Consider the following 14,691-nt stretch of genomic DNA (forward strand, 5'->3'; position numbering starts at 1 on the left):
GTTTCATTATAACACTTTGTCTGTATTGCCTAAATCTATGGTTTTACTTGTTACAAATATACAGAATTAAACCGAAAGATACTGAGTATCCCCAAAAGGAAAGGTATCTTAATTAAAAAAAAAAAAAAGATTCAGTCTTCTCTGAGGCACATGATAAGAGGACTGAAAGAAAAACAAAGGACTCACCAGCAAAAGTGGACATTTGATTTAACAATCAGAAAAGTGCCTATTTAACAAACGTACTTCAATTAATAATTTGTAAAGTAACATTTCTGACCTGATCAGGAAATGTTGTTTCCCTCAATTCCAGATCTTCTTCAGCATATGTCAATATTGTCTTTAAAGAGCGTCTTAAAAATTCTTCGTTAAAATTCTGAGATGTGCCCACCAAGGAGGATAGTGACATTGTTACTTGCATTTTAACCCTGGCAAAGTTCTGTAACAGAGAAATGGTCAGGTCAGTATTTAATATAAGAAAGCTTAGAGTAAAAAATGTTTTTTTTTTCCTTTGCCAGAAGAAAAAAAATATTTCATGAAAAAAATACCATTCTGAGTTAATAATAAATTTTAAAGTAATGAAATATGCATATTGAAATGTTATCTTTAATCTTAACGCTTCTTAGAATCTTACTACAAACTTAGACTCTTACTACGAGTAATGTGCTAAGAAAGAGGGTTAAAAAAAGGCACGTGTTAAGAGTTGAATCAGAATTGTGTCTAGTTCTCTATGTTTATCTATTGTGAGGTATGTTATTAACAATAACACTACTTTATTGATAAGGTTAAGAAGCCTGGCTGACATCACAAAACCCTTAAGTTGTAGAGGTAGCATTTAAACTCTAGTCCATTTAATTAGGTCCCTACTATATGAAAGTAACTTAACATACTTCATGCATTAAGTAACTTAGGGCAGAATCTTTTGGAGTGATGCCTTTAAACATTTAAGATGTACATTCTTCCCTTTTTAGTGTAAATCCATTTCTGTTCCACCATTCCCTGTTATGAAACCACTCTTAGGAGGTTATCAATGATAACCAACTAATTGCTAAATCCAGGATACTTTTTGTCAATATCCTATACTTGACAAATCTTTGTATATTTGGATATACTGATAATTGAAAATTTCTTCCTAGATCTTCAGTGGCACCACTTTATACTGGTTTTTCTATTCTTCACTCCTCTTTCAACTCCTTTGTTCCTTGGTTGTCTTTCTTAAATACCAGTGTTCCCAAAATTCTGTCAAAAATCTCTCTTCACATTTGATATGCTCTGATGCTTTTGCCTTCAACTAGCCTAAATATGTATTTTTGTTTTCAAATTTCTCTCTAGAGCTTCAGACTATCCTGTTTTAATAGAGAGCTCCATCCAGATGTTTCAAGAGTACCTCAAGGTCAACATGTCTAACATACTTTGCCTTCCTTTTGATTATCTAAGTAAATGATGGTACTCTTCTTGTAGTCATGCAGGCTAAAAATCTAGGGGCCATCCCATACTCATTCTTCCATTTTATTGGTATAATAAATCTAATCCATGCTATCCCCAAATCTGTTCTAATCTGTCCTTTCTCCATTCCCAATGCCACTGCTTTAGTTTTACATCCTTACAATTTCTTTCTTGGATTACAGTAATAATTTCCTAGTTAATCTCCTTGACTTTTTCTCTTATGTCTTAAGGTCATCTTCTCTGTGTAGTACCAGGGATTTTTCTGTAATATGCATATCCTAACACATCACTCTCTCCTTAAAATACTCCAGTGACCTCCCACAGCATTAAGGATAAAATTCAAGTATTCAATTCAGTAAATAAGTCAAACTATACAGTGCAAGTGAGAGTACATTGAAAACCAAAGAAATATCTGCCTATAAGTTAGTCTAGGTCTTTGCAATTATGACTTTATCCCTTAGTATTCTCTCTTCCAGCCACAACTATCAAAGAGTGACAAAAGGCTTGTGTTTGCCTGTTTCCTTCTCTTATCTCCATGACTTTCTAATTATACATGTACCATTTTCTTGACTTAAAAAAATTCTATCCACTTATTCATCTGGATAAATTAGTTAATCTTGGGTAAACCTTTGCAGTTAAAGCATTTTCTCTTTCTGAAAACCCATTCCCGAGTCATAAGCTGCTCTTCTATGAGCTTACACCAGTGCCCTCTGCTTATATCTCATTATATTAACAACAGCAAGCACTTATTCAGCACCTGCTCAATACCACACACTGTTGTGTTTTACTTACTATTAATTTATATAATACTCACAGAACCATCAAAAATAGGTCCATCTATTAGATGAACACTGCTTATTCATATCCTGTCCCATTAAATGCTAAGCTACTTGGGAAAAAAAAAAAAAAAAGGACTCTCCTTTCATCTATGTTTGCCAAACTGAGCACACAGGTGAATACTTTAGTGTCTGTTGAATATATCAACCATACACACCATTGCCAATTTTAAATCACCTATTCCTTTTTAGAGGCACTACCTGTTAATAATATGATAAACTGACCCTTTCCCTGTACTATATAAAGCTTTCCTAAAATAACAGAAAAAAGTATCAAGAAAAACCTCTAAGTATAGTAAAATTTTAGGGACTTTATTTCAAAAACTAAATAAAACCGATAAAGTAACTAGACTCTTTTGTTCTGGATTAAGAAAGAGCACTTGGTACTAAGAAGAATCTATAAAATAAAAAAATTTTAAAAAGAAGACTTGTGTGAATAGCAATTTCCTACTACTCCTCCTGAATTTCGTGAAAAATAAAAGATGAACAGGGGGGCTGGGGATGTGGCTCAAGTGGTAGCGCGCTCGCCTATCATGCGTGTGGCCCGGGTTCGATCCTCAGCACCACATACAAACAAAGATGTTGTGTCTGCCGAAAACTGAAAAATAAATATTGAAACACTCTCTCTCTCTCTCAAAAAAAAAAAAAAAAAAAAAAAGATGAATAGGGGAAAAAAATCCCATAAACTCTATCTTCATCCAAATGAGGTGAGACATAAAATCCATAAATTTAAAAAGTGAGTAAGGGTTGTTAAGATAAGCTAAGATAGGAAGTAGTTCCAAAATAAGACAAATAAAGGGAAATAAAGTGAGGTATTCCAGGGCACAGATTTCAGAACTAAAGGGAAAAAAAAATAATCCCTTTAAAAAGGAAACTTGCCTTAAAGTGAGTTTGTCTGGAAAACAAATAATCTAAAAATCTAGTAGGACTCAAAGATGGACCACTCAGAAAATTCAGGAAGTTAAGAAAGATGTGCATTTTATAACAAAATCCCAGTAAAAACATTTGTGTGTGTGTGTGTGTGTGTGTGTGTGTGCTGGGGGGGGGGTGGTAGTGGGAACTGAACCCAGAGCTTAGAATATGTTAGGCAAATATTCTACTACTGAGCTACATCCCCAGCCCTTCTAATTTTGAGACAGGGTCTTGCTAAATTGTCCAGCCTGGACTTGAACCTGCAACACTCCTGTCTTGACCTCCTGAGCAGCTGGGATTTTTAGGGATGCATCATGACACTCAGAAACAAAAATACATTCTGAAAGGCACTTCCTATGCATAGTTGGACCAATAATCCAATTTATTCTGTTGATTAATAAAATGATAAAAAAGATGAGCAAAACTCACCAGATAAAGAATACAGACATGTATACATTAACAACAGGGATACCAGAAATATGTTTTTGTCATTGTGTGAATCATGGAGTGTACTTACACACACCAAGTTGGCTATAATATGGTGATATAATATTACAAGACTACCATTGTATAGGTAGTCTGTCATTGACCACAACATTGTTAAAAGATGTATGACTTAATAGAAAAATGTTGTAATCAAAGAGATGAAAATTCTAAGGAAATATTTTGCTTTATATTATACAAATTTATGAAGATGTTACTTTTAGGAAGAAAAAAAGGAAATTATGAGAACTCAAGGAAAGATGGTAAGAATGAAAATCAAATAACATAAAATAGGAGATTAAATGTGAGATGGTACAAGAAAAATTCTACTTGAAAAAATTTAAGTGAAAGTGAAATTTTAAAACTGTCAAAAAACAAAATAATATGATAGGTAAAAACGTAAAGCAAAAAAAGATCCAATTTATGTATAACTGGTACAGGAAGGAAACCCAAACACTGGAACAACACAAATATGAAATTTATATTCAAGAAAGTTTTCTGAAACACATGAATTGAAAGTATACATTATATGCCTGAAAAATTCAACAGAAATCAGCCTGTACCAAGAAACATTCTAGGCAGAGGCCCTAAGCAAATTAGCAAGACCTTATCTCAAAATAAAAATTAAAAAAAACAGGGCTGGAATGTGGTTCAGTGCTCTTGGGTTCAATCCCTGGTATCAAAAAAAGAAAAAATACAACATATGAATATCTAATAAAAACTTAAATGAAAAAAAGGAATTTTTTAAAAGCTGTGAAATGCAATCATAAAAATATCAAGCCAAGAAGCCAAAATATTTAATCCTTTAATTTTCTTTATTACTTTCTTTTTATTGAGTGATAATTAACATTTTAAATTGATAAACATACATTTATATTCTAAGTCTATATTGTCAAATGTATGTATATGTATATATCTATCTATATAAATGGTATAGGAAACAAAATTGGAGATTTGGACTTCTGTAAGATATTGATAGAATGAGAAATATCAAGATAATCTAAGATTAGACTCGAAATGTATAAAATCTCCATGCTCTTCTAAAAAACTATTTAATAGCTATCTATTAAAATTATATTTCATTATGAATCCAGAGAATTTTCATGGGAAAATACTTACATTCCCAATCTCAAAGTTTTGTCTCATGAGTAGGTAAAGTGAGGCACTAGCGTGTGACCGGATAGTACTGATACTACTGCTACAGTGTCGAAGAAGCCGGAGGCATAAATCAGCACACTGTTCTGTTTCTTCTTCAAACAAGAGTTCAGGGAACTATAAAAACAATATCAACATTGAATTTACACAGTAAAAATTCCAGAGATATATTAATATAAACCTGAATTGGATATCTGGCAGATCAGCACAGAAACTAAATGGATGGTTAAAGTACAATATTAACTAATGGTTAACAGTGGGACCACAGCCAGACAGATGGGGTTCAGATACTGATGATGCTACTTACCAAGGTTACTAGTCGGGTGACCTTGGACAAGTTTTCTCATCCATAAAGTAGGCCTAATAACAATATCTACATGGGATTGCTATGAGGCTTCGATCAGATAATGTGCAAAAAACACAGTTTAATTACCAACATATAATAGTTCTATATTTTTTATTTTTATAAAACAGTATAAAAATATTTTCACTGGCTAAATTTAATCAACAACACTGTATTTCATCTTCTAGGATGACACAAAGATCAAACAGTTACCTTTAAAATTTAAGAATATACTATATTTTTAATATACTATATTTTTTAGAGGAAAATAAGCATAGGAAAGAAGTATTTGAAGCACCTGAACAAATAAATACTTTTCTATTCATCATAGGATAAATTAATTTCACTGGGTTGATTGCTCATACATTACATTTCTGATAAATCAAGTGGAAAAAAGAACAAGGTGAAGAGAAAATAAGAAAAGCCCCAAATTTAAGATTAACTATTAATTTCAGGCCATTTTCCACATCAAAATTCTTATCTTTTATATTAAAAATTGGTCAATGGTGATCCAAATAAATGAGAAAAAAAAAAAAAAAACGTGATCTTGGATAACGGTAATAAAGAAAGCAAAGTCAAACAAGACTAAATAACAAAATAACCTACCTTTGACACAAGGGCTCTCTGGGTAGCAAAACAGTGTTGCAGATAAACAGCACTTTGGTTACAGGCCATGCTATGTAGCAGAACTTTTAGCACTCCACCAAGAATGCTCTCTTTGGACTCTGTTACAGAAACTGTCTGCAATTTAGAAATAAATAAATAAACAGAATGGAGATACACTTGCAATTTGGTCAGGGAGGTAAAATGTGTATAAAAAAACAAATTTTTATAAGATAAGAAAATAATAACAAGTAGGAGGACTTCAAGGAGAAACTGAGTAGGATTTGGATAATATAAGGAGGAAACAGAAAAAAAAGAATGGACAGAATTTAAATGAGAAGGAAAAAAAGAGAAGCACACATATAATAGTAAGAAACCATAAAGTATGTTCTAGGGAAATTTGTAAATAAATCTGGACTGACTTGAGATTTATGTAGAAAATAACTAGAGTAAGGTTGAAAACATGGAGTGGTGCCTATGGTAGAGAATTTCAGTTGTATGCCATGGCTATAGCTATTTTCTTTCTTTTTTAAAGCATTTTCTTTCTTTTTTTAATTGAGCCATATCCCCATACACTCAGCCCTTTATTGCATTTTATTTAGAGAAAGGGTCTCACTGAATTGCTTAGGACCCCACTAAATTGCTGAGGCTGGCTTTGAACTTGCGACCCTCCTGCCTCAGCCTGCTAGGATTCTTTCTTTAGGAACAGAAATCTTGGATTTTAGCTGGGAACTCTGAATCCAGCTACAGAGAAATGGGAAAAAGAGAAGTTTAATCCTTTGAGGTATGCCCTGAGAGGCATAAGTGTATACTATGCTTCTGCTGCACTGACTAAAATGTAGATGTAAGGGCTAAAGACTGAAAAAGTGTTTTGAATTAGCTATCTTGGATTTATTATTTCTTCTGATTCTCTCTCTTTTTTTTTTTACTTCAATTAATATAGTACCAAAACATAAGAGCTTCTACATCTGAAGAGTTTCCTATCCTTAGGCAACCAAGAAATACTGAATTTTTTATATTTTAAAAAATTTTAAGTAGGGCAATAATAAATAAATTAAGTAAAATATTTTAAGACGAATAATCTCATGGAAAGGTAGAGAATGGATTAAAAAGAATACAGAGTGATTATTAAGAAATAGGCAGTCATTGACATAGCTTTGAAATAAGAACCTGACAGAGTGGTGGTAGTTGAAAAGGAATGGAAGTAGAAGGTGAGAGGCATATTTACTAAAACAAATGAGAAATCTTGGCAATTGATTTAAATATTCTATCTTCTACTTGCTGGCTGTGTAATCAAGAGCAATCACTTAACATTTCTGTGGCTAACTATTCTCATCTACCATATGGGTATATTGATGATTTCAACTGCACGTTTTAATTTTGTACAGGGAATTGAGCGTAAGGGTGCTTAACCACCAAGCCACATCCCCATCCCTTTTTGTATTTTATTTAGAGACAGGGTCTTGCTGAGTTACTTAGGGCCTCGCTAAATTGCTGAGGCTGGCTTTGAACTCATGATCCTCCTGCCTCAGCCTCCCAAGCTGCTGGGATTACAGGCATGCACCACTGCTTGGCTTGCATGAGTTTCTTGTAAGAACTCATGAGAGTTAATATTTGTAAGGTGCCTAAGACAGTATCTGACACAGAAAAAAATTAAATAAATGTCAACTGTAACTACTGACACTAATAGGATAAAACTGACTAGAAGGCTACGAATAGGACCAAATAATATAAATATATAAAAAGCTTAGCATGGTACAGTGGCACACACAAGGCTCAGGCAGGAGGATCACAAGTTAGAGGACAGCCTCAGCAATTACTAAGGCTCTATGCAATTTAATGGGACCCTGTCTCAAAATAAAAAATAAGGGCTGGAGATGTAGGTCAGTGGCAAAGTGCCCTAGGTTCAATCTCCAGTACCAGAGAGAGGGGTGAGGGGAGGGAGGGAATAAGACTCTGTGTAAATTAAAGTCCTAGAACTCTCTTGTACGTAAGCATGGCTATGCATACAAGTTTAAGATAGTGTGTAAGGATAACCAAACAAATAAGTACTCAGTGGTCATTTAGAAATGCAAGGTTAAGCTTTGAAGGGGAAAAAAAAAAGAGATACAGCTTTATAATCATCCTCAAAAAAATAAACATTGATACTGTGGCTGTGAGAAGAGATATAATTAATAATTAGAGAATCAGACTGCTTAGAACTAAATCTTTAGAAATTACTGATATTTAAATGAAGTTACACAACTCAATAACTACTTTCCTCCTAGCTTAATTTACCAAGTCTATACTTTAAATTCCCTCTTCTTTGTGTTCTTACCTGGACAACAATCTCTAATGTATCTAAAATGATTAGGTTTGCTTCAGTAGCCAGATTTCCATCAATTAGTGCTTCATGTTCAATCTCTGCTCTTGACCTAATATAAAATGGCATAAGAAATTATATTTATCTTTTTAAAAGCCATAACCCTAAAAGACTTTGAGGATGCATAAAAATGAAAATCTTGAAAACATTTTAAATATTTGTGTGGATAACAAAATTATTTAAAAAGGCAGTATTTAAAAAATGTTTTTGTTTTATCCTATGATTTGTTGACCATGCCAATACACATTCTCTTACCCTACTACAGAAGCACAATGACACTAAAAGTGTAAATATTTAAATACTTTTGTTTTAGCTTTCAAACATGCAATAAACGTGTAATTTCATTATGAAGATTAGTACACTAACTCTAGGTGGTGCTATGTGGATTTGTATTTAGGAATGCTTCCTGTAAAGCAGAAAACATTAAGAATTCATCTTGGCATTCCCAAAATTTTCAAAGTATTTATTCAGGACAAAAGTACTTATTATTTCTCAGGTTTCATCTAACTTTCTACCAATTTTTTTTATACAAATATGTTCATAATATCTTCAGTGAGATGAGATAGAATCATACATTAGAAATAAAACTGAAAAAAAATCTATGTGAAGTGATAGATATGCTAATTACTTTGTGGCAATCATTTCACAACTGCACACACATATAGCAAAACATAATGTGGTACACTGTAAGTATGCATATTTTAATTATTACTCAATAAAGTGGAAAAGGCAAATAAGGAAAAAGAAAGCCATTTGATGCAACAAAGTGGTTTACTTGAATACTAACATTTATATAAATACCACTTAATGGAAATTAAAAATCAATAAAATTATTTATGGGTAAAGTTGACATTTTTAAGTAGCAACAGATAGAACCTATGTATTAAAGTGGATAAACAACACATAAAACAAAAGTAAAAGGACATACTAAATGCTAACTTTTTGAAGTTCTTAGGTCTGTAATTATTTTGTGTCTTCACTATTAGCACTAAACCACTAAAGAAAATGCTTCATGAATTTAATGTTTTACAAATTGAGGAAAATATTAAATACTAATATTTTTATATTAAAATATTAGCTCAGTAGCAGAGTGCAAGTTTAGAAGGCATTCGAATAAAACACAAAATAAAATACAACCATTATCAGAATTAAATTAGAAAAGAAAATATTTAATGTTGACACTTAAAATTTCCAGTGAGACTGCATAAAGAAACATAACAAGACAGTTTAAGCAAAAAAAAAAAAAACAATTAAGAAAACACCCCAAAAGTCTTTCTCAAACCAGAGAAGAGAAGCTGAGAGAATAAGTTACACAAATGAAAAAATAAAAGTAACACATTAATAATGCTTGGCTGCTTGTGACTTCTGAAAACAACAATACAGGGAAAAGCAACCAGAAAAATGGACTTGGCAGTTGAGGAAAGTACACTCAAACCTGAAGAGTTCTCACATATTTATATTACATCTAGTCTCTGATCATTTGAAACTCTCATATATATATATGATACTGATACTGTTATTTTTCTCTCTGCTGGCTCTCACACAGCCTTGTTTCCTGTGTTTTGTGATTTTACTGTCTGTAAGAAAAAAATTTCTGGAAGTTTATTTGTGAGAATCTTCTGAGGCTTGGGCTACAAATGGTTACCCGGGTGACCCACCCTCCTGGTTTGCCTTGGAAGATCAGTGCTAAAACTGGAAGGAACCTGGATGAGTAAGTCAGCTTATTTTTTGGGTTAGCCAAGCTAATTGAGGACTAGCAATTACGAATTCTCAGGTGAAAAATTTAAGCCCCTCTATGCCAGACTTCCAGCTAGGGAAGTCTCATCACAATCCTCTGGGTGGTAAAAAGGGTCGTCCGGGGCTGGGGTTGTAGCTCAGTGGTAGAGTGCTTGCCTTGCATGCATGAGGCCCTAGGTTTGGTCCCCAGCACCATATAAAAAAATAAATAAATAAAATAAATGTATTTTTAAAAAGGCGGGGGTCGTCCAGTCTAAGTGCATTTCTACTTATTTTCAGCAGTGGAATCCATGTCACTAGTTTGCTTGCATGCTAGAAAGAAAAGATCTGCATTATTTTTGTCTTTCTTTAATTTTATTCTAAGATCTAAGAAGGCAAATATTCATTTTGTAATTCTTTGCAATACTTGAAATTTTTAATTTAGTGTGACACCTAAAATTGTTCAGAAAATAGCTGCTCATTGCCCTTTCCCCTTGGATTTATTGGGGGAAATAGGTTTTGAAATATATCACACATTTCGCTAAATATGTTCTAATCTAAAATTTAAAAATTAGATATATTAACTTTTGAGATTTGAATGCCTAATAAATATAAAACTAAAATTAATCATCTTCCTCTTCCATTTGAAATTCAACAAGTCCATAAGAAATATAAATTAGAAAGTTATATTACTTGTCAAGCTTCTCTGTGTTTTGACGCCAATGAGTCATATCCTTTCTCCATCTCAGATTTTCTTGACTTCCAAAGGCACTTCCAGATGGGCTTCTCTCTGTCAAATAAATTTCAAAACCAATTTAAAAATGATATTTCCGTTGAATCACATCTACGTATATCTGTAAACATGTAAGAAATGCTGCAGGTCATTAATTTTGTACAGTCATTTTATCCTTAGTACAAGTGAAAAAACCTCCGACAATGATGTTTTTTATTTGACACCTTCAAAATAGTTACAAAAAAAATGTTTGCTACATGGGATATTTCTTTTAAAAATCACTCTTTTAAATAAACAAAGGTTCTAACAATGCTTTTCTTCCAAGACTTTGCATGATATGATATTTCTTCCTACCACTTCCCCTCGCTTGCCTCATTACAGTTTTCTTGCTCTCTTTCCTATTCCCTATTAGCATGTATAGTCTCATGTACTCCTGATTTAGGACCTCAGTAACAGCTGTTGTTCCTTTTACCTGATTGCTTTTCTCAGAATTTTCACAAATCATTCATCGTTTTTTCAGAAAAGTCTCCCCCTACTCTCCAACACTTCCTTTCTCTTAATTTGTTTTATTCCTTTCCATAGCACATATAACTACAAGAATATAAGCTACTTAAGAACAGAAATGATATCTATTTTGTACAGCATTTTATGCCCATGTTGATAAAGTGTCTGGCACATATTGAGAGCTCAATAAGTTTCTGTTCAATAAATAAACAAAACAGAAAGAATTCTTTATTACTTCCCTTGGTCTACATAAGGCGGGAAAAGAGGAAGGGGGGGGCGTTCTCTGGAGAGGTTTCTAGATTTCAAGGAAGACTAGAATATTATGGGCTCTTTTAAGGGATAGTACAAATTATTCATAAAAATCCATGAGAAGTGGAGAAGGCATTGTGAATTGTGGAGAAATATACAACATACTTTAAAGGAATCAGTATGATTTTAAGCTTTCAACCAGAACACTAATTATCTTTTTTGAAAAAGATACTTTAAATTGGTTGAGAGGATGGAAGATTAATGAAAGTGAAAATTCATAGTTCAAACTGAAATTTAAAAAATAAAAAAAACAATTACCATTTGCCAAATGATAAAAAAGTCTATGCACTTTCCTATTTTCTTCCCTTTCCTTTCTTCCCTTCTTTTCCCTTTTTATTTAAAAATCTCTATCTTTGAGAAATTTTGTAAAAGAAAACAAAATACATGCTTATAATAAGGTAGCTAGAAAAATAAATGCATGTAATCTATTTACATTTCTATCATTTTCTTTTTTCCCCAAGAAATTGTCTCTCACTTCCTTAGGTGACATAGTTTAGATGTCCGAAGGTAAATAAGAAAAATAAAAGCTTTACTTTTTTAACACAAGAAAAACTTTAATTTTTACATTCAAACAATAGTAGTTGTACTCAGGCCCACAGGTTAAAAAAAAAAAAAAACAATATAAGATAAGAGTTAATAGTCCCATTCTCTCGGAAAATACACCTTAAAAAAAGAGGTGTGGTATAACACAAAGAATACTAATTGGAAACCAAAAGATTCTGCTTCTGTTACTTAGTTTTATGACCTCAGGCAAGTTATTTATTATTTTCTTAACCCAAAAGATATATATATGTGCATATATATATATATATATATATATATATATATATATATATATATAACTATTCACTAGGTTTTGATAATAGTTAAATGACCTAAGTAAATATAAATTTTCATACACTTTTAGAGTGTAATACAGAAAAAATAAGTTTAAAAAATCCTCAAAGGTCCACTGTTACTATATATAACTCAAGTGAAAAAATGACGCTCTATCAATTCCTTCGTAGGCAAAGACTGTGTCTTAGTCATTATTAAATTCCAAACACACACAGCATACAAAAGCTACTTAAATAAATGATCACTATGCTAATATCCTGCCTGGAAACTACAATTACAAGGTATTAATTCAAATAAGCATTCATGTTTTATGTTTACAAATATATTCTGTGATGCTAGCATGTGTTATGTACACAGATGACTAGGCCATGCCCCTGACATTCAGGAACTCTTAACAAAACAATATTATTATTTGTATATCACTTCAGAATTTACAAAATGTTTACACATATATGATCACTACAAAGGTGGTAAGATCAGTTAGTTACACCAGTTAGTTAGTTAGTTAGTTAGTTAGTTGTACAGTATTTTATGCCCATGTTGATAAAGTGTCTGGCACATATTGAGAGCTCAATAAGTTTCTGTTCAATAAATAAACAAAACAGAAAGAATTCTTTATTACTGTAGTTAGTTAGTCAGTTAGTTGCACCTTCTACATTCTCAAAACAATCAGAAGGAGATGAAGAAAAGGAAGATGGGGAGATTAAATGACATGGACAAGGTTATACGCTAATAGGTAGCAGATCTGGGATTAGAAATAGACCTGGAATGCTACTAAATTGTATTTTCTCCTTGATGGGCAATATTTTTGCCTTCAAAACAGGGTATTTTAATGCATTGTGAAAACTAGAACACTTTCTAACAGTAAGAAGGGATGTGGCATAGAAGGAACCCTAATGTAAATTATGGATTCTGGATGATGATGTATCAATGTAGATTCACTAACTGTAACAACTGTGCCACTCAGGTGCGGGTGCTGATAATGGGGGAAGCTATGCATGTGCCTTGGCAGAGGGTATATGGGAAATCTCTGTACCTTATGTTCAATTTTATTGTGAATCTAAAACTACTTAAAAAAGAAGAGTCAATTTTAACAAGGAGTGGAAATGATATAATAATAATCACACAAGGGCAACAGGCATAAACTGAGATAAGCCAGAGCAAAAATTATGTTTACACTCTGTAAATCAGGATTCTAACTTGAATTCCTACAGAAAAATAATTACCCATGTTAATTCAAAATTACATTTAAAATGATCTTTAAGAAAGCATAGGATTGGGGCTGGGGATGTGGCTCAAGCGGTAGTGCGCTCGCCTGGCATGGGTGCGGCCCGGGTTCGATCCTCAGCACCACATACAAACAAAGATGTTGTGTCCGACGGAAACTGAAAAATAAATATTAAAATCCTCAAAAAAAAAATTGGCCTTAAAAAAAAAAAAAAAGAAAGCATAGGATTATCATTGGTGACTTCAAACAAGATGATTATAATATGTAATTAAAAGAAATGAAAATAACCCTCACCAGGAGAAGATACTGGGTACATACCAAGCTGTCCTCGGCTTCGGCGCACCATTTCTTGCCTTGCACCTATACTCCCAAGAATAGCTTCTTCAAGCTTTGCTCTCATATCTTTTGATTTCTTAAAGGTCAAACTATTCATTCTTTCAAACACCTTTTTCCCCTAAACATTGAAAAGAAAAGGTATTGAGAAAAATTTCTTCTTTCTTTACCACATTATTTTTCCTTTCTTGTTGTCTGCAATGGTATAATCACCACTTACTTTGTACTCAAAACAAGATACACAGAGATAAAGCAAGTCTAATAGCCGGTTCAGCTGCAGGACGGAGAGGTCTGTAAACCACTTTTGTAGAACTGTTTCATCTGCATTCTTGAGAACCCAAAGTAGACAGATCAAAAGGCTCCGACTTGATTCTGCAGAAAAGGTAGTATGTTGCCTGCCACTCTGAAAACAAAGAGAAGTAGAATGATATTGATAGACCAATGACCATTTCTTTTTTTTTTTTTTTTTTTAATTTTTTATTGTTGGCTGTTCAAAACATTACATAGTTCTTGATATATCATATTTCACAATTTGATTCAAGTGGGTTATGAGCTCCCATTTTTACCCCATATACAGATTGCAGAATCACATCAGTTACACATCCATTGATTTACATATTGACATACTAGTGTCTGTTGTATTCTGCTGCCTTTCCTATCCTCTACTATCCCCCCTCCCCTCCCCTCCCCTCCCCTCCCCTCCCCTCTTCTCTCTCTGCCCCCTCTACTGACATTCGTTTGTCCCCCTTGTATTATTTTTCCCCTTCCCCTCACTTCCTCTTGTATGTACTTTTGTATAACTCTGAGGGTCTCCTTCCATTTCCATGCATTTTCCCTTCTCTCTCCCTTTCCCTCCCACCTCTCATCCCTGTTTAATGTTAATTTTCTTCTCAT

At 33.0% G+C, this 14,691-nt stretch overlaps 1 protein-coding gene across 1 annotated transcript in view; it reads right to left on the minus strand.

Moving 5' to 3' along the window:
• Positions 1-14,691, minus strand: part of Dock7 (dedicator of cytokinesis 7) — a 212,338-nt gene that overhangs the window by 37,315 nt on the left and 160,332 nt on the right. Inside the window, exons 31-37 of the mRNA XM_071617906.1 lie at positions 14,018-14,200; positions 13,783-13,918; positions 10,547-10,643; positions 8,093-8,189; positions 5,779-5,913; positions 4,794-4,946; positions 278-436 (exon numbers count right to left, since the gene is read on the minus strand). Of these exons, the coding sequence (XP_071474007.1) occupies positions 278-436; positions 4,794-4,946; positions 5,779-5,913; positions 8,093-8,189; positions 10,547-10,643; positions 13,783-13,918; positions 14,018-14,200 (960 nt within the window). The remainder of the gene's footprint in view (positions 1-277; positions 437-4,793; positions 4,947-5,778; positions 5,914-8,092; positions 8,190-10,546; positions 10,644-13,782; positions 13,919-14,017; positions 14,201-14,691) is intronic.

This window comes from Marmota flaviventris, chromosome 10 (assembly GCF_047511675.1).
Source record: "Marmota flaviventris isolate mMarFla1 chromosome 10, mMarFla1.hap1, whole genome shotgun sequence".
Lineage (NCBI taxonomy): Eukaryota > Metazoa > Chordata > Mammalia > Rodentia > Sciuridae > Marmota > Marmota flaviventris.